Source organism: Python bivittatus, unplaced genomic scaffold, assembly GCF_059951505.1.
Source record: "Python bivittatus isolate LINGU-HERP-01145 unplaced genomic scaffold, Pbiv_v1 ctg000470_np1212, whole genome shotgun sequence".
NCBI classification, from domain to species: Eukaryota; Metazoa; Chordata; class Lepidosauria; order Squamata; family Pythonidae; genus Python; species Python bivittatus.
The window spans coordinates 229,278-250,643 of record NW_028277065.1 but is presented as its reverse complement, the minus strand read 5'-3'; the positions used below and the strand labels follow the sequence as shown (position 1 = coordinate 250,643).

General features: G+C 43.7%; 1 protein-coding gene across 1 annotated transcript; it reads left to right on the top strand.

Annotated features, from left to right (window-relative positions):
• The first annotated feature begins 276 nt into the window (after positions 1-276).
• Positions 277-20,673, top strand: LOC148215499 (olfactory receptor 6M1-like). The gene is made up of 2 exons (XM_088142901.1): positions 277-988; positions 19,628-20,673. The coding sequence occupies exons 1-2, from the start codon at positions 277-279 to the stop codon at positions 20,671-20,673; spliced, it is 1,758 nt and encodes a 585-aa protein (XP_087999027.1).
• Positions 20,674-21,366: the final 693 nt, after the last annotated feature.

Below are 21,366 nucleotides of genomic sequence, written 5' to 3'. Positions count from 1 at the left end.
CTGTGCACATGTGCGTGTGTATGTGCACATGTGTCCGTAAAGTCTATAAAAATATAGATATATCATATATCATATATAAAATATCCTGTCAGGTGGTCTGAATTTCAGAAAGTAGACCCATGCTCCAAATACTTCAACGGTTTGGTATATACAAAAATATTTCACAATTTCTCCTACTTTGTTTTATTCTCTCGTCCAGGCTCAGAATTCATAGAGGTAGAAATAACATTGTTGCGGGGGGATTTTTGCTTGTTTGTTTTTCAGTTGCCTGGCCCAATGATCTTGAGCAACAGAGAAAATTTATCAGAACATGTTGTCACAGAATTTGTTTTACTTCGCTTTTCCAATCTCCAGATGATGCAGCTGCCACTGTTCTGCCTTGTCCTGATCATGTATGTGTTATCATTAATGAGTAATACTCTGGTTGTCCTCATGATCCGCCTGGACTCCCGCCTCCATTCCCCTATGTACTATTTCCTCAAACACCTCTCCTGGCTGGAAATTATCATCACCACCACTGTCACACCAAAGATGCTCAGCATTCTTGTTTCAGAGAAGAAGACCATCTCCTTATTCCCATGTCTCATTCAACTCACAATATACTTCCTTGCAGGATCCACAGAAGTCCTCCTACTGGGAGCAATGTCTGTGGACCGCTACCTAGCCATTTGCAACCCATTGCGCTACACAGCCATCATGAGTAACCAGGTCTGTTTACTGATGGTGCTTTTCTGCTGGTTCATTAGTTCTGTTTCTGTTGCTGTTGGAGGAGTTTTCAAATCAGAACTTCCTTTCTGTGGCCCTGATGTCATTGATCATTTCTTCTGTGACACAGGACCCTTGACAAAGTTGCTGTGTGCAGATACCAGCTTTATTCAAGCTATAGAATTTACTTTATCATGTTTTACATTACTTTCCTCTGTGTCTGTCACCACCATCTCTTATATCTGCATCATTGTAACAGTGATGAGGATGCCTTCTGCCCAAGGTAGGAATAAAGCATTTAATACTTGCAGTTCACATATCACTGTGGCCTCAATCTATTATGGTAGCTCCAAATTCATCTATGTCAGGCCATCTGGAAGCTCATCCATGGATTTCAATAAGGTAGCAACCATGCTTAACACAGTGGTAACCCCCTTGCTCAATCCAATTATCTATAGCTTTAGAAATAAAGCAGTCAAAGATGTTTTGAAAGATAGAGTGAAACAGCTGGTTCTATCTTTGCAAAGTCAGTAGACTAAGCACACCATTTTCTCCTGAACCTCCCTTGTGATATGGACATATCAGGGCTTAAGATAGCTGACTGTTTTCTCCAATCAAATTCCAGTTCCAAAGCTTTCTGAAGAGCCACCAGGGGCTTTTACTGCTTAGCAACCAGTTTCCTAGCAGGTCCTAACCATTATAATCTCAGAAACCTGTTGATGATATGACCTTGTGATGTTGCTCAGCTTCGTTGAAAAAATGTGATCTCATCAACCCAGAGTATTCAATTAAATTATTAGCTTCATAGTGGCAAGGAAAGAAAGTGGGGAGAAATGATACTGATACAGAAGTGCCTTTTAAAGGTCACTTAAGCTCATGCTCTTTGGCTTGATAGAGCCCCATTCTTTTCTTTTCTTTTCTTTTCTTTTCTTTTCTTTTCTTTTCTTTTCTTTTCTTTTCTTTTCTTTTCTTTTCTTTTCTTCTTAAAGAAAAAAAATGTTGGTTAACACTGAAGCGGATTACAATGCAGTGTTAATAGAAATAACTGATCTCTTAAAACAATTCAGCAATAGTTCAGTTTCCATAGAAATTATTGTCTTCCTGCCTTTTAAAAACAAACAAACCTAAGAAGAAATATTGTGGTTATATATAATATGATCTTTGTTTCCCAGTAGACAGGAGTATCAAATACTCTTTTGCGTAAATGTACTAAAGGAGACTAGGAATCAGCTATCAATAGACACATAGGGTCCCCAGATTGTTCACCAAAATAACCAAGCCTAATACTGAAGCACACGATAAGCCCCCAAGCGTTGTGATCATATACTGTACATGTCAGGTTGTTTAATTAATTTTTTAGTTGAGAAATTTTCCTTTGCTTCAGGATATCAGAGGGAGAGCTGAGTTAAGAAATCCTTCAATTATATAAAATTAATTGTTGAGCTGTAGCCAAAAAAGATGGAAAAATGAAGAAAATAAAGGAACAGGGAAAATGGAGAAAGAAACTGATTAAAAATGCTATGTTATTTATTAGCTGAGACTCTATCGGTATGACACCTTTAAAATTATGAACTGGGTGTTAAAGCACAGGAGAGTGAACAAAATCTACAGTGGGCATACAGCGCATAAGCAAATCATTCTACAAACTTTTAACCACATGTCCTGGATTATTATGGAGATGAAAAGAGAATATGAGCATTTAACATTTTACAAAATATACACAACATCTAACCTTTACCAAATAGCACCTTGACAATTCAGTTAGATTTAAATTTCCCATTTCAATGATACAAAGTTTCAATATAAATTCCTAATTTGGTAAACTCGCCTTTCAGTTCAAACATGTACCAAGAAACATCTCAACAGTTCAGAATTTGTTAAATAAACATGAAGAATCTCTTTTGCTTAAAGAATAGTTTTGGCTTCTGTTATTGATAGAAATCCTATTCAAAAATACTCTGTAAATAAAATTTAAAGATATACCTAGGATTATCTCAAGTAGTTATATATCAATTCAATTCAAGTCTGATAAGCATGAAAAGTCATAGCCATGAGTAGCCTTAGTTAATGTTCATGTTGAGTAAGGAGATGATAGATTTAATGTTGTTCGATCCTTCATCAGGAATAAATCGAGGGATATGTGCATTAAGAATGATAAACAAACAAATGAAATAAAGATACAGCAGGAAATGATGTTGAAAATAATTGTATTCATTATGTGGTTGCTGGCTTTCTTCTGTTATTTCTACAGCTGCATGAAAGCTGTGACCCAACAAGCTTAGCCTACAAACCAAAGTTCAGCAAAGAGCAAGAAAAGGAGAAGGAAAAAGACAAGGAGAAACCATTTCCATTGTACGTATTTTGTCATCTTCATGAAAGGGGAAAAGGGTGTTCAAAGTTTTTAAATGAAAAGGCATTAAATTCCGATTCAGTAGAACTCCAAGAAGAAAAGAAGAACATTTGTTGTACAAATGACATCACTTGATATTAACTTTTGTTCTTGAAAATGGAAGTAGCATACTATTATTATTGTTGTTGTTTTTGTTGTTGTTGATTGCAGTCTTCATCCATTGTAGTCATACTGTAGTGATACAATTTAAAACAGAATCATCACTCATTTGCGAATACAAAGAATTCTAATTTGCTTGCATGGTCATGTACATAAGGCCATTGCTAGCATTAATATTTTCTAAAAACCAAGTGGAGGATGGCATGGTAGCTTGAAAAAAGCCAGTATTCTCAGATTTTATGTCAAAATTGATAAATCAGTCTGGGCATTGGCATTAATCGAGTTATTAGCATTTTTTACAAATAAAAATGTTGTAAGAAGACAACTGTGAGACCCTAGAGTAGCCGATATCCAGAAAGAGTCTGCTAGCACCTTTTGAGAAGAATACATTTTATTTTAAGTTAACAACTTTCATGAGCTACAGCTCAATTTCTGAATTTTGTAAATATAAAGCAATTGAAATGGATATTTATTGAAATGTGAGCTTCTAAAGATTCTTACACTTCATCCAAACTAACCCTCACAAGATACTTTTTTTTTATGTGAGGGATAGAAGAAATATTACACATACACGTTTCTCAGTACAGCTTTCCTTCTCTCAATTTAGTGATGAATAGTTATTCACCAAATGTGTTACCCATGTTTTCAAAGAAATCAACTTGAACTTGTAATAAAGGTTTTGAACTGAATTTATTTACATTCTCAGACCAATAAATCAGAAATACAGAGTATAAAATACAGAAAGACCAGTAAACACAAATATAAACTAAATAAAAAATATAGTTTATATGAAATACAAAACCCTTCTTTTTTCACTGGTCAAAAATAAGGAAAACGTTTAATAAATGATCAAATGAAATAAGTTATAACCTTGATTAAAACAGCAAGAAACTCCCTTTGTATAGCCACTATGTCAAAGATCTATATAATTTTGCAGATAGGAAAATGTATATATGTACAGTGACTTTCATAGCTCTTGTATCCTTCCCTTTGCCCTGTTCACAGGATAATGTGAACATGAGTGAGAATTGTATGTGAAGGACAGAGAGAGAAAATAAAAGTTTGATAAGACAGAGGCTTCATCCAATGATGCAACCGATTAATGTTAACATGTTACATCCCCTCCATTTAGATACCCTTGTTTCTTATTTAGAAATCAGCGCCATTTTGCTGTAAAAATGGTATATATAAAGTACTATATATTTGCCTTACTTTTTTTTAAGAAAACAAAAATATTGTATTGAATAGAATTATTCTTAGGCTCCAACGTGTTTTATCAGTCCAGGTAATAATGTTGGAGTTATATACAGATGTCCTTATCACATTCTGGAGTTATATAGGGACCCCTTGTTTCAGAACCTTAGATTTCAGCTCTAAAATCTACTCTAAACCATACCACTTATATAACATTTCTGAAGTTACCAGAAGCCATTATAGTTGTGTACAAAAATGATGTGTGTTTTTATTAAAGTACATGGAGAAAAACCGCGGGTTTATGTATAGAATTGTGCAATGCAGTTGGAGCTGATAACACCTCCATTCCAAATTGTGGTCATATGCCAATTTAAAGCATAGAATAACAGCACCTCATCTCATTTGTCCCTTTCTTCTCCTACTTTCTGAAATTCCTTTCTCCTTCAGGCTCCCCAAAATTACATATCTACAATAAACTACCATTTCCAACAGGCAAAGGCAGCCTATACAATGGGAAAGGATGATGGGAGTTGTAGTTTAGTAAGACCCCATAATTAAAGCATGGTGTCAGGCCTAGCCCAAGGAACTCCTGGAGACCGTGTAGGTTCAATCAACAAGGTTTATTAGCTAGCACTTATTTACAGAATCTTTTCAGACTGACCAGTAGCTCCGAGGCACAACTCTCTACTATCTTCTGGAATGTTTAGGGATGCACCAGCTTTCTCCGCTTATCTCCAGAGCATTGCTCTGGAGACAAGAGCACCGTTTTCACCCCCCTTCCTCCATTCCAGTCCATCACACATGGGCTATATTCATCGTGTATACTATAGCCAAAACCAATCAAATCTCCTATGGCTTAGGGCAGTCATTAAGCCTCACCATAGATGTGCTTTATTAGCTACCTTGTTGTCAGGTTTACGATGTTCAGATCCCAATGAAGAAAAATCTCATGCAACCTAGGTTAGGTTCAAAAAGATTTCATTTATTGGAAGAGTACATGTATCTCTAAGCAAAGCATTGCTGAAAATAAAGCCCGCTCTTTTCCCTACTTTCTTTCCCTCCCCCCCTTTTCCCAGGCACCAATTCTCTCTCCCAAAGAAGTGCAACCTTGCACATTCCTATCTCCCGATAACAGCCCATCTTCCTGGCCTCTGATATCACACCAATTCCTTCTACTTTCCTTTTCCCCCTCCCCTTTCTAACAAATAGCAGAAACAAAGCAAGCAACTACTAAAGCAACTACTAAGCTAATATTTTGATTGCTGAAGTTTCTGACATGCCACCCCTCCAAAGAAAATGGCTCCTCCATGAATGTCTTAGGAGACTTGAAATAACAGGGTATGGTTAGGATAAATACATATTACTGAAATTAGATTAGCAGTATATTGTACATTCATTTAGGTTTGTCTGGGTATTTCCTGTTAAATCTTTAATTAAATCTGGTGCTTTCACATGTTTTCTAGCTACCCGTTCTGCAAATGATGTTGCGGAATGTATCCATTGCACCAAAAACTGTATGACTCCCCTATGTCTCCTGGCATCCAGAGTGTCTTTTATCTTGAAGTGCTGTTCACCTTCAATCATCAAGGGCTCTGGGGTTGGTGGTGTGGAATGCCATCTAATAAATTCTTTGTATGGCTTCAGTAAATCACTGTGAAACACTGGACTGATCTTGCTCAAATTCTTTGGTAATTTGGTAAACACAGGGTTAATCACTTTCTCAGTCTCCAATGACCCTAAATATTTATAGCTGAGTTTTCTGGATGGCTGGGAAGATTTTAAATTTTTTGTTGACAACCAGACCATATCTCCCACCTTCCATTTCTCTTCAGGTGCTCTCTTTTGGTCTGCATACCTTTTATAGCTCTCCTTTGCCTTAGCCAAGGCTTTTTGTGTGACTGGCCACAGATCTTGCATCTGTTTAAGCCAGTGTTTCTCAACCTTGGCAGCTTGAAGATGTGTGAACTTCAACTCCCAGAATTCCACAGCCAGGATGGCTGGCTGGGGAATTCTGGGAGTTGAAGTCCACACATCTCCAAGTTGTCAAGGTTGAGAAACACTGTTTTAATCCATGCATCGACCGAGGTGACTCTTGTTTTTTCATGAGGCAGTTCAGGGATTGGCAAAAAGTCTTGCCCAGTGGCAATTTTGAAAGGTGAAAATCCTGTACTGTCATGAACAGCATTATTATATGCCACCTCTGCATAAGGTAGCAAGTCTACCCAATTCTCTTGTTGGTAGTTTATAAAACACCTTAAATTTTGCTCCAGCCCAGCATTCTGTCGTTCACTCGCCCCATCCATTTCCGCGGATGGAAACTCAAACTCAGACCCTGCTTATCCCAATTAGTCTCAAAAACGCCCTCCAGAATTTAGAAGTAAACTGTATCCTGTAGTCTCTGATCACCCTTTCTGGACATCTATGAAGGTGGTATATGTGTTGGATAAACATGGCTGCCAATTCAGATGCTGAAGGGATGGCCTTGCAAGCTATAAAGTGTGCTTGTTTTGGAAATGAATCAGTAACCGTCCAAATCACTGTCCTTTTCCAGCTCTCTGGGAGATTGACAGTGAAATCCATGACAATCTTCTTCCAGGGTCTGATAGGGTTTGCCACTGACTACAGCAATCCTCTGGTTTGCCCCCTTGCCCTTTTGCCATCACACATGTGGGGCATGTATTTACATAGTCTGCCACATCCTTTTGGATGGTTGGCTGCCAGAATTGCCTCCTGAGAAGGTGAAGGGTCTTTACAAAGCCAAAATGCCCAGCTGTTTTATTGTCATGGCTTCTTTCAAGCACTCCTTGTTGGGCTCCGACAGGAACAAACAATCTATCCCCCTTCCACTATTCTTCTTCTCATTCCTCTAAATCTGCTTTATGTTCCATCTTTGCCCATATGGGAGTTAAGTTCTTTTAGCAGTCCCTGGGGTGGTTCTTTCACTTTGCTCTGTGCTTGGTTACAGCAGCTAATGCCTCTTGATGGTTTGGAATAATTGCCGATACCACCTTTTTCCTCGGACTATTGTGCTGCAGTTGGCATGAGAGGGCATCCACCAAGAAATTCTTCCCTCCTGAAATGTATTTCAAAGTGAATTGGAATCAGCTGAAAAACTGTGCCCAGTGAACTTGTTTGGGAGATAATTTCCTAGGGTATCTTAAACCGTCTACATTTTTATGATCCGTCCACACCTCAAATGGCAGATCAGCCCCCTCCAGCAAGTGCCTCCAATTCATCAAAGCCCACTTCACTGCAAACACTTCCCTTTCCCACACTAAGAAACGCCTCTCCATTTCAGTGAATTTCCGGGACAGATAAACACATGGTCGCAACAGCCCACCTTCATCTTTTTTCAATAGGACTGCTCCTATTGCCAAATCAGAGGCATCTGACTGAATTAAAAAAGGTTTCTTTGGAACTGGGTGACTCAGGATGGGTTCTGCGGTGAATAATCTTTTTAACCGCTCAAATGCCTCCTGGCACTCCTCAGTTTACACGGGACTCACAAACAACCACCTTCAAAATACTAATTCATATCTAGTAAACCCAGTCCTCCTGTTTCCTCTACATCTTATAACGCTTTATATTTAACTTGTGATTTTTTTCCCTCGTCATACAAATTTAGGTCTATTTTTCTGCCATTGTCTGAATGGTACATCAGTTGTCAAAACAGGTATTGTCTGAAATGAAAAGATCATTTTGTGGCAAAACATTCATTTTTATCACAGAAATTCTCCTCAAGAGTGACAATTTTAATTCTCCCATCTTAATATGTCCTTCTTAATTTCATTCCATGTCTTTGAATAATTATTTTGAAATAACATAAAGTTCATATTTGTTGTCAGGGCTTAACACAGTTGTCTTTTTTCTCCAATTGAATTCCAGTTCCAAAGCTTTCTGACAAGGCATGAGGGCCTTTTGACAACTGATGAGGAACATTCAATCTAAACCATACCACTTATATGACATTTCTAAAGTTACCAAAAGCCATCATAGCTGTGTACAAAATTGACATGTCTTTTTTTTATATTACATGGAAACAAAACCGTGGGTTTATGCATAGAACTGTAAAATGCAGTTGAAGCTGATAATACCTCCATTCCACATTGTGGTCCTCTGCCAATTTATAGCATTGAAGAACTGCAACTCATCTCATTTGTCCCTTTCTTCTCCTACCTTCTGAAATTCCTTCCTCCTTCAGGCTGCCCAAAATTACATATCTAAAGTAAACTTCCTTTCCAGCAGCCAAAGGCAACCTATACAATGGGAAAGGATAATGGGAGTTGTAGTTAAATAGGACCGCATAATTAAAGCATGGGCTATATTCACCATTTATACTATAGCCAAAACCAATCAAATCTCCTATGGCTTAGGGCAGTGAGTAAGCCTCACCATAGATGTGCTTTATTGGCTAGCTTGTGCAAATAACATGCATACAGTGTTTGTACAGCTCTAAGTGAGTTATGAAATATGGGTCAGGTTCAGTCAGCACGGGGCTTCAGGGAAGCACGGGGCGGCAGGGAAGCTCGCAGCCAGACCAGTCAGCACGGGGCTTCAGGGAAGCATGGGGCGGCAGGGAAGCTCGCAGCCAGACCACGCGGAATCCACCGGCGGTAGCTAGCGGGGAAAATAGGAACTGAAAGCGCCGCTAATTAACGGGCCACCTGCGCCCAGCCAAACAGGAAAGCCGCAGCGGAAGCTTTTAACTATAAACTGATAACAGCGCGAGCCAGCAATGGACGGGGCCACAGGCAGCGAAACAAGATCGCAACGCAGCACAGAACCTGCGGGCTTGCACGTAACGGGGAGGAACCAACCCAGCCGGAGGGGGACTGGCAATCAAGGACAATGGACCCTGACCGATCCTGCCATCATGAACAATCAAGGGGGATTATTGGAGGCCAATAATCCGCAGCTGCAACGTGATCGCGGGGCGGGAAAAAAGCGCGGGAAGGGGGGAATATAACAAGTGATGCAATTGTACCAAGCCAGTCCTGGCTTTGCTTGTGACTACTATGTTACGCATGAGTAAACCTTCTTTGTGAACCACACGTGTCACAAGAGTTTCTCTGTCGAACGGGGCAAACCTTACATAAAGCCAGGACTCACCGTTAGCGCTACCTGGTACCACCGAGGAGCGTTTCCTTTTCCAATACAGGCATGACCAGCGACGAGGAATCCATGGGTCAGCTGGAGCACGAGGAACCCAGGCTCGAGGAGGGATGGTCAGAGCCACCCGGGAGCGACGGGACAGCGGCCAGGACCGGGCGCCCTCCAACCGAGCGGTGGTCGATGGGCGTGAACCAAGGGCCAGACGGTTCAGGCGTCACGATGACCCGAGGTTCAGGGTCCCAGAACCGCGAGTGGGTCGAGAAGTTCGCCCGACTAGAGGAGAGAGTCGAGCGGCACCTAGACGCCATGGAGGCGATGCTCCAGACCCTGCTACAGAGAGTGGGACCACCGGCGGTGAGCGATGGGGCGAGCAACAGGGGTGGCGGTCCGGCACCCCAGCCGGCACCGCCCACGATGCCCCGGTCGGTGGACCGACGGGCGGCAGACGCCCTGAGACTTCGAGGCATCACTGGGAAGTTCTCAGGGGACCCTGAACAGCTGCCGCACTTTTTGACGCACGTTAGAGGGTTCATGCAGAGGGGTGGTCACCTATTCACTAGGGACGAGGATAGAGTATCCTACGTGGCCGAGCTGCTAGATGGCCAAGCAGCTAGCTGGGTGATCGGACTATACGATGCCAACGAGGCGGAACTACGGAGTTTCCCGGACTTCATGCAGGCGCTCCGGGACAGATTCAAGGACACATTGAGCGCCAAGCAGGCGGAGGACGACATCCTGCAGTTCAGACAACGGGGCAAGTCGGTATCAGAGTACGCCCTGGAGTTCCGGAGATTGGCAGAGAAGCTCACGGACTGGCCAGAGTCCCTGAGGGTGAAGTATTTTAAGAGGGGGCTCAATCCAGAGATCCTGGAGCGGGCACTGGGGCGGGACGACCCGTCCACAGTGAAAGATTGGATCTGGCTGGCCGGAACGGCGGAATCGGCATGGCGGCAGATTCAACAGAGCGCGAGGCAACGGGACCAGACGAGGGACCAGCCGAGGGAGAGAACCCCCGAGGAAGGGCGGAGCAGTTGGCGGCAGTCCACCGGGGGGCGAGAGGTGACCAGAGCCCCGAACCTGTGCTTCCGGTGCGGAGGCAGAGGCCACCGAGCAGCGCAGTACCCGACGGAGCGGGAAGGAGCCTCACCACGGCCTGAAGTCAAGCCCTCACCACGGCCTGAAGTCAAGCCCCCGCGTGCGACCGGGAAAAGGGCCGGCGACCGACCACGGAAGGGGGCAGTGGCGGCGGTGACCAAGAAAGGACGCGGGGGGTGGTCGACCCCGGAGACAGCGTCCTCCGGAGAGGACTCAGAGCCGGCGGGAAACGAGGCGCGCTCGCATTGAACGGCGTCCCAGTGCGAGCAGGGGAGTCAAGACGCGCGGACCCAATAGGAGATGAGGACTGCCCTCCATTCCGGGTGAGAATACACATCCGGGGGGTGAGATCTGGAGGGGAGGCACAGCTGCGGGCACTACTGGATTCAGGCTGCACCCACTGCTTGATGCACCCGGCTGTGGTCTCGGGGCTCGGACTACAGCTGAGGCGCCTCCGGGAGCCCATTGCATTCAGCCAGCTAGATGGCACGCTGGCAGGGGGGGAGCCAGCTCAGTATTACACCGAGCCGGTCCAGATGACGATCGGGAGTCACCAGGAAGAACTGAGATTTGTGGTGGTCCCGGTGGCCGACTACGCGGTGGTACTTGGCTTGGTGTGGCTGCGGCGACAGAACCCACGGGTCGACTGGACGGCGGAGGCAGTGCGGTTCGGGGTCGACAGACCGGCAAAGTGCGACAGCAGAGTGGACCGAGCCATGGAGACGGGTGCGGCCGCAACCACAGACGGGCAAGTGGAGGGTCCGGGACACCGGGAGACGGGGTGAGAGCAGACGGAGCCTGAGACCCGGGCGGCAACAGCAGCAGCAGCAGTAGCGCCGGGACCCCAGAGACCCGCCACGATCCCGAGGCGTGGGGAGGCAGCGGCGACTGGCGAGACAACCGCAAAGCGAGAGGCCAGGCCCGGGGAACCCACGATGGGCGGCGGAATCCCGAGGCAGTATCGAGACCTGGCGGCAGCGTTCGGGGAGAAGGAGTCCGACCAGCTCCCACCACACCGGCCCAGCGATTGCGCCATCGAGCTAGAGCCAGGGGCGACCCTGCCTAAGCCGAAAATGTACTCCCTGTCAAGGAGGGAGATGGGGGCTCTGCGGGAGTTCATAGACAAGAACCTAGCGCGGGGATTCATCCAACCCGCGAAGTCACCATTAGTGGCCCCGGTACTATTCCGGGAGAAGAAGGATGGCTCGCTCCAAATGTGCGTGGACTACCGGGGGCTGAACGCAATCAGCACGGAGTACAAATACCCCCTCCCCCTGATGAAGGACTTGATGTCGCATCTGTCTAAGGGGAGGGTGTTCACAAAACTGGACTTGCGTGAAGCTTACTTCAGAGTCAGGATCCGCGCAAAAGATGAGTGGAAGACGGCGTTCAACACGCCGCTCGGAAGCTACCAGTTTTCCGTGATGCCGTTCGGATTAAAAGGGGCCCCGGGGGTATTTATGCAGCTAATAAATGAGGTGCTGCACGACCTACTCTACCGGGGTGTCCTGGTCTACCTGGACGACATCCTCATCTACACCGAAACCCTGGCGGAGCACGTGAGCCTGGTGCGCACGGTGCTCCAGAGACTGCTGAAGGCACAGCTGTACGCGAAGCTATCGAAATGCGAGTTCCATCGAGAGCAACTAGACTACCTCGGCTACTGAATATCCAGCCGGGGAATTGAGATGGACCCGGCGAAAGTAAAGGATGTCCTGGGCTGGGAAGCACCGCGAACCCGGAGGCAACTCCAAAGCTTCCTAGGGTTTGCGAACTTCTATAGACAGTTTATCCCGAACTTCGCCCAAATCGCCCTTCCCCTAACCGACCTGCTAAAAACCAAGGGCACTGGGAAACCCCCCAAGCCCAGCATGGCGCTTGCGTGGACTGCAGAATGCCAGGGGGCGTTTGAGGAGCTAAAACGGCGGTTCACAGTGGAGCCGATCCTGCGCCATCCCGACCCAGATCGGCGGTTCATAATCCAAGTAGATGCGTCAGACGTGGCAACGGGGGCAGTCCTGCTCCAGCCCAGCCCGGAAGGGGCCATCCACCCATGCGCCTACGCCTCCCGCAAATTCACTGAGACGGAGAGGAGGTGGATGGTGTGGGAGAAAGAGGCGTACGCAGTCAAGTGGGCACTGGCCACGTGGAGGCATCTACTGGAGGGGGCAGCTGAACCGTTCGAGGTGTGGACGGACCATAAGAACCTCGAGGCCCTGAAGACCCCGCGTAAGCTATCCCCCAAACAGGCGCGGTGGTCCCAATACTTCGGGAGGTTCAGGTTCACACTAAAACACATCCCCGGGAAGCGCAACTTCCTAGCAGATGGACTGTCTCGCATGCCCCAGCACACCAGCCTACGGGAGGAGATCGTGGACTCCATCATCCCTGCCAGCAGACTGGCTGCAAAGGCGGTGACCCAAAGCCAGACCAAGGGGAAGCGACGGGATGCGGCGCCTGAAGTAAGGCAAGGGTTTGCGGAGGCGGCGGAGCGGGACGCTTGGCTCAAGCAGAACCGAGAGGCGCTAACCAGCCAAGAGGGGTTGTGGTGGCACGAAGGAAAGCTGTACGTGCCCGAGGGTTGCCGACAGGAGGTCATGGAAAGAGCCCATGACAGCCGGAGCGCGGGGCATTACGGCTTCGTAAAGACGCTCCACTTAATCCGGCGGCAGTTTTGGTGGCCCACACTCCGTAAGGACTTGGAGGCGTACTCGGGGGCTTGCCCGGTGTGCGCAACGGCGAAAGGGGCCAAAGGCAAACCTAGAGGGCTACTCCAGTCGGTAGCGGAACCCGACGGCCCATGGCAAGAGGTCGCTTCATAGTAGAGCTCCCGGAGAGTAAGGGGAAGACCGCCATTTGGGTGGTTACGGACTTATTCTCCAAACAAGCGCACTTTGTAGCGTGCCGGTGAGTCCCCACGGCAGAGGGGTTGGCGAGACTGTTCGTGCAACATGTTTACTGGCTCCACGGCGCGCCCCGGCGGGTCGTCAGCGATCGGGGCGGCAACTTCATCGCACGGTTCTGGAGGGAGTTCCTGAAGCGGGTGGGGACGAAACAAGCCCTTTCTTCCGCGGCGCATCCGCAGACGGACGGAGCCACGGAACGCCTGAACGGGGGGCTCGAACAGTACCTGTGCTGCTATGTGGGGCACCAACAGGACGATTGGGCGGAGCTACTACCATTCACAGAAGTGGCATACAACAACGCCGTCCACAAGAGTACCGGGTTCTCTCCGTTCAAAGTAGCCACCGGGAGAGACTTCGTCCCCATGCCGGAGTTGCCTCAGCCGGAATCCCAGATCAACTCCCTGGACGCCTGGTTCGCCCAAATCGACGTGACCCGGCGAGCGGCACACACGGCATTGCAAAGAGCCAAAGCCGACTACAAGAAACACGCGGACTGCAAGAGGCTCCCCGAGGAGCAGTGGAAAGTGGGGGACCAGGGTGTATCTGTCAACCAAAAACCTAAAGACGCACCAGGCATCGAAAAAACTCAGCCCGAGGTTTGTGGGGCCGTTCCCCATTGCAGAGGTCATCAATCCAGTAACCGTCAGGCTGACGCTCCCGAAAAGCCTCGGGAAGATCCACCCGGTGTTCCATTGCAGCCTGCTAAAGCTGCACCAGCCGGGGAACGCCTGGCCCAAGACAGAGGGAGTGCCACCACCCATCATGGTCGGGGGGGAGCAGCATTTCGAGATCAACCAGATACTGGACGCCCGGAGGCACAAGGGGCAGACCCAGCTCCTAGTGCAATGGAAACATTTTCCCAAGTCCCACAGCGAATGGGTGAGTAAAACCCACATAAGGGCGCCGGACCTAGTGCGGGACTTTTACAATAAATATCCCGGGAAGCCGAAATAGAGCCAGGGGGGGAGTTGTCTTCAGGGGGGCGGTATGTCAGGTTCGGTCAGCACGGGGCTTAAGGGAAGCATGGGGCGGCAGGGAAACTCGCAGCCAGACCACGCGGAATCCACCGGCGGTAGCTAGCGGGGAAAAGAGGAACTGAAAGTGCCGCTAATTAACGGGCCACCTGCGCCCAGCCAAACAGGAAAGCCGCAGCGGAAGCTTTTAACTATAAACTGATAACGGCGCGAGCCAGCAATGGACGGGGCCGCAGGCAGCGAAACAAGATCGCAACGCAGCACAGAACCCGCGGGCTTGCACGTAACGGGGAGGAACCAACCCAGCCGGAGGGGAACTGGCAATCAAGGACAATGGACCCTGACCGATCCTGCCATCATGAACAATCAAGGGGGATTATTGGGGGCCAATAATCCGCAGCTGCAACGTGATCGCGGGGCGGGAAAAAAGCGCGGGAAGGGGGGAATATAACAAGTGATGCAATTGTACCAAGCCAGTCCTGGCTTTGCTTGTGACTACTACGTTACGCATGAGTAAACCTTCTTTGTGAACCACACGTGTCACAAGAGTTTCTCTGTCGAACGGGGCAAACCTTACAATATGTCGACAGTTTGATGCTACTAATAATTTAAGAAGGTGGTCTAAAATTCACCAGTACTTGTTTTTACAAAATAAACTAAATGCTACATTTAATTGATTGATTGTTAGATTGGTTCACTAATTGATTGATTGGTTGATTGATTGATTGATTGATTGAAACCCATCTTATGCACGATAAACCTAGGTGTCTTACAAACATAAAATGACTATAAACTCAAACATGTGTATTATTAAGTATCCACAGTTACAATAGCTTTTCCGCATATAGAGATTTTCAGAAGGATTTTAATTCAAAATCCATCCATCCATCAATCATATTGTGGGATAGGCTAAATACTCAAGTTTTATTAATCTATTTCAGTCCGGTTTCACATTATATTTTTGTGGATATTGATTTGTTTTCACACTATTTTTGGAACTTCAAATATTTTGTTCAATCATTCCCAATAGAACGTTTTAACTCCATGTGGGAATAATTAATAGATCCCAACTTCATTACTATTTTAGTGGAAAACTTTGTTCATTAAAATGTATTGATTTATAGAGGGTTCCCCCCACCCTTTCCAGCAATCCTCTGATTTGAAAATACTTCTTTGGGGACTGCAGAGAAAGAGAATACATTGTTCAGTCAAAAAGTAATTGTCAGAAAATACATATTTCTCATTCAAATACACACACACACACACACACACACACACACATGTACAGTATGTATGTATGTATAAACTTTTAAAAAGAAAGATAAAAACTAACACAAGCTAATGTAAAGTAATGTAAAGTAAGGAAGAAAAAGGAAGAAATCAAAGAGGAAGACAAAACTGCAAGAAAAAAGTAAAAGAAAAATAGAAAAGAAGGGAAAAAAGGTGCAAGGCAGTGGTTTCCGATATTTTACAATCATGTTTTAACCTCTCTCTCTAAAATTCCTACATCAGTTGTCAAAAGAGGTATTGTCTGAAATAAAAACATCAATTCTTGGCAAAACATTCATTTTTATCAGAGGGATTCTCCTCCACAGGGACAATTTTAATTCTCCCATCTTAATATGTCCTTCTTAATTTCATTCCATGTCTTTGAATAATTATTTTGAAAGAACATACATTTCATATTTGTTATAGTAATAACCAAGTATTTTACTTTTTCCTCAATCTTAAAATCAGTTTTCTCCATCAGTCCTTTTTGATATTCTAATTTCAAGTTTTTTGATAAGATCTTTGTCTTCTGGTTATTAACCTTAAAGCCTGCTAAGAGACCAAATCCTTTAATTTCCCATTAATGTTTCTACTCCCTCTAGTGGATCTTCCAAAATTAACACCAAATCATCCAGATGTGCCTTTAACTGATAAGTTTCTTTTTTAATGTTAACTTCCATAAATTTATGATATTGTCTTATGTCTCTTTCAGTATTTCAAGAACTAAAATCAACAAAAGTGGAGGCAGTACACATCCTTGTCTTGTCCCTTTTTGAATCTCGCAAGGTTTTGTTAGTTCTCCATTAAGAATTATATGTGCTCTCTGAGAAGTATAAATCAATCTCACCCATTTAATAAAATTATCTCCAAGGTTCATATGTTCCAGAACTCTAAACAAGAACATCCAAATCAAATTATCAAAGGCCTTCTCTGCATCTGAGCATATCAATGCAGCTCTATTTTACATTATGTTGTTCCAAGTGCTGCAGAATATCCAAAACATTTCTAATATTATCTCATAACTGTCTTTTAGGCAAAAAGCTACATTAATCTTCATGAATAAAGTCCGGTAAAATTAACTTCAAACTTTTAGCCAAAAGCATGGTAATTCTTCCTTTTCCAAAGAAACTTCTTGACTTTTGTATAAAGTAGTATAGTACTGTTTAAACAGTTTTTGCATATTTGCAGTATCTGTCACTAAAGTATTTCCTTCTTTTAGCTTTAATTTCACTTTCTTTTCTTTTTCTTTTCACAACCTCTATGCCAACCATTTCCCTGATTTCTTTGCAAATTCAAAATATCTTGGTTTTGCATAAATCATCTTTATTCCCATCTCTCTCACTTTTAACATGGATAATGCCCTCTCTAAAAGCTTAATTTAGTGAGTAATAGTTGCCCTCCCTGAGGATTTTTAAATTCTTCTTCCCTCTTTTTTTTTTTTTATCTAATCCAAAATCATTTGTATTTTCTTTTGCCTTTTTTTTAGGATCTCTATTACGTTGTATAAAATATCCTCTTACAAAAGCTTTACTTTCATCCCAAACAACCCTTACTTCTGGGCCTTTATTTAGATTATTGTTTAAAAATGTCTTTTAACTTCTTTTTACAATCCTCCACTACCATTTATAATCCTCCACTACCAAGATATATGTGTACTGAATTCCATTATGACCATGAGGCGGGATATAATATAAAGGAAACATTTATAAAAATTCAGGAGAGAAGTGGATTCACATCCTCCTTCCTCCTACACATGGTCAGTATTAGCCTTTATAAATGCATTATGGAATTCAGGATGAAATTCAGCCAATAATCTGGCATTTTGCCTTAAGGTTTGCCAGTAAATATCAACCAAGACAGGAAATGCAACCTTCCTTGGGTGGATGAAAGAATAGGTCATGTCTCTGGGACGAGTGCTTGAGTTTAGCTTAACAGTGGCTTAATTCAAAAAGGAAAAATTACTGGCCAATATGCAAGTTAGGCATGTTATAACGGAGCATCTCCAGAGTAATAAACCGCTTTCCAAACTAAAACTACGAGATAAGTAATAGCAAATATAACAAAGTCATTCCCATTTCTCAGAAAATAAGTGAAGCAGGAATTAAATAACTTTGCTTTGCTTATGCGTTCCTTGAACATTCCCTGTGAAAGGAGGGAGGGACCCACTTACAAAGTACAGTGATAAAATGTCTCCTTTGTGCCATATAACTTCAACAAGACAATTATTTGCATATGACTCAAAAACTATTTTTACAATTTATAGGAATGATCAGTATAACTGTTCAGCACACGTGGCAGTTCCTTTTGTTGTATCTTCAAAACAGCAAATTTTTGTGGTAGATTGTCCTAAATGACAGTGATTGCTGAAGTCAGCCAGGGACCTCCTACTGAGCTGGAAACTGAACCTCTATCCTATTAATCCTATTATTTCAGATGTAATCAAGATAATATATACAGATAAATGGTTAGTTAGGTCAAAATCCACAGGCATAAAACTCTATGTAACTACAGTTCATCCCTCCAAAGTTGAACTTTTTCTTGAACCCTAACAACTTGCCTGAAATAATTTGGAGTTGGGGGACATGCCCCTATCCTAACCCCTTCAACTGGAAGCAAGCCAGAGCCAAGGTAATTACTTTTTAACTAAAGAGCTCATTCTTCTATCTCATAAACAAGATATAACCTATGAGCCTCAATTATCTCTGAAAGTTCTCACTCAAAATGAAATTTCAATTTTTCTTCCTCAGCCCCATGTATCAATACCAATTAATTATCTCTCAGATTTTACAGAGGTCTTGATGTTAGTCAAATGACAGCGCCTCCTTGCTGTGAGAAGCCAATGTTTATTTAGTTTTGACCCAACAGATTTCCCAGCACACATGCCTGGATCTCCAAAATCCCTACTTAAATCCCCAAGTGATTACTTTAGCTTAAATGAAATAAAGCTGAGAATTATTATAAGCGGGCAGTGGGGATCTTCTGCAGATCTTTTGTAATAGTTAAGAATTTCAGGCCAAGCAGATAGCATTTCCTTTTTTTTTTTTTTTTGCCTCTACCTTATATTAATATTCTTATATGTTCAGGAAATATATTTTTATCAAGAGTTCAGAGTATGTTTTCTTAGAGAAGTAGTCATTCCTTAACAAAGTGCACTGCATAGCAGCTTTTTATTTATCGTATTTAATTATTTAAATATTTTGATTAAGCTTGATCTGTACAAAAAGAGATAGGGATAGAGTTGCTAAAGATTGCTACTAAGTAATATGCAAGAACCACTTCCTTTCATTAATCATTTAATCCTGAACCTTTTGTATTGCATCTCTCCCACACTCAATTAAATATAAAGAATTTGGCACATACTGAATGAAGAATTCAAAACTGCAAGGAAATTCATTACCCTGAAGGTAAGTAGTGATATTCATGATCAACTGTTAGATGATTCCTTTGGAAGTAAAATTGTGTGAAATATATTTCACCCATGCATTCGATCATTGCTTGGCTTTCTGATCACCATCTTACCATTTTCGCTTAGACAGATAAATGAAGAGAGATTAATTACAAATTTGTTGTGCATTATCTTTCACGTCACCAGAAAAAAACTCTAACCATTTTTTGGAAGAAAAACAATGAAAATAAGCTAGACTCTGAATGAATATCTCTCTGAGTCTGTATACATGTGGTGTATGTGCATGCACGTCTCCATAAAGTCTATAAAAATATAGATATGTCATATACCGTTTATAAAATATCCTGTCAGGTGTCTTAATTTCAGAAAGTAGACTCAAGCCCCATATACTTGAACGGTTTGTTATATCCCAAAATTTTTCAAAATTCCTCCTACTTTCTTTTATTCTCTTGTCCAGGCCCAGAATTCATAGAGGTAGAAATAACATTGCTGTGGGGGGATTTTTGGTTGCTTGTTTTACAGTTGCCTGGCCCAATGATCTTGAGCAACAGAGAAAATTTCTCAGAAGATGCTGTCACAGAATTTGTTTTACTTGGCTTTTCCAATCTCCAGAAGATGCAGCTGCCACTCTTCTGCCTTGTCCTGATCATGTATGTGTTATCATTAATGGGTAACACTCTTGTTGTCCTCATGGTCCGCCTGGACTCCCGCCTCCACTCCCCCATGTACTATTTCCTCAAACACCTCTCCTGGTTGGAAATTATCATCACCACCACTGTCACACCAAAGATGCTCAGCATTCTTGTTTCAGAGAAGAAGACCATCTCCTTATTCCCATGTCTCATTCAACTCACAATATACTTCCTTGCAGGATCCACAGAAGTCCTCCTACTGGGAGCAATGTCTGTGGACCGCTACCTAGCCATTTGCAACCCGTTGCGCTATACAGCCATCATGAGTAGCCACATCTGTTTACTGATGGTACTTTCCTGCTGGTTCATTAGTTTTGTCTGTGTTGCAGTTGGAGGAATTTTTTCAAATGGAGTGCCTTACTGTGGCCCCAATGTCATTGATCATTTCTTCTGTGACACAGGACCCTTGGCAAAGTTGTTGTGTAGAGATAACAGCCTTATTCAAGCTATAGAATTTGCCTCATCATGTTTTACATTGCTTTCCTCTGTGTCTGTCACCACCATCTCTTATATCTGCATCATTGTAACAGTGATGAGGATGCCTTCCGCCGAAGGTAGGAATAAAGCATTTAGTACTTGCAGTTCACACATCACTGTGGCCTCAATCTACTATGGTAGCTCCATATTCATCTACGTCAGGCCATCTGGAAGCTCATCCATGGATTTCAATAAGGTAGCAACCATGCTCAACACAGTGGTAACCCCCTTGCTCAACCCAATTATCTATAGCTTTAGAAATAAAGCAGTCAAAGATGTTTTGAAAGATAGAGTGAAACAGCTTGGTTCTATCTTTGCAAAGTCAGTAGACTAAGCACTACATTTTCTCCTGAACTTCCCTTGTGATATGGACATACCTGGGTTTAACATAGCTACCTTTTTTCTCTAATTGAATTCCAGTTCCAAAGCTTTTTTAAGAGCAACGAGGGCCTTTAACTGCTTAGCAGCCACTTTCCTAGCAGGTCCTAAGCATTATGATCTCAGAAACCTGTTGATGATAATGACATAGAACATACAAACCCTTCCTCTTCTGATATGACCTTGTGATGTTGCTCAACTATTATTAAAAATGTGATCTCATCCATCCAGACCTTTCAGTTAAATAATATGCTTCATATTGGTAAGGAAGAAAAGTGGGAAGAAATTATACTGATACAAAAGTGCCTTTTAAAGGATCCTTAAGCTCATGCTCTTTGGTTTGATAGAGCACCTTTCTCTTCTCTTCTCTTCTCTTCTCTTCTCTTCTCTTCTCTTCTCTTCTCTTCTCTTCTCTTCTCTTCTCTTCTCTTCTCTTCTCTTCTCTTCTCTTCCCTCCCCTCCCCTCCCCTCCCCTCCCCTTCCATCCCCTTCCCTTCCCTTCCCTTCCCTTCCCTTCCCTTCCCTTCCCTTCCCTTCCCTTCCCTTCCCTTCCCTTTTTCTTTTTCTTTTTCTTTTTCTTTTTCTTTTTCTTTTCTTCCTGAAGAAAAAACAATTGGTTAAAACTACACTGAAGTGAATTACAATGCAA

Bases quoted from the DNA above. Each gene is read 5' to 3' on its own strand.
- LOC148215499 (XM_088142901.1), top strand. From the start codon at position 277: ATGATCTTGAGCAACAGAGAAAATTTATCAGAACATGTTGTCACAGAA. The intron at 989-19,627 runs GTAGGAATAAAG...TCTCTTGTCCAG, and splicing joins GAGGATGCCTTCTGCCCAAG to GCCCAGAATTCATAGAGGTA.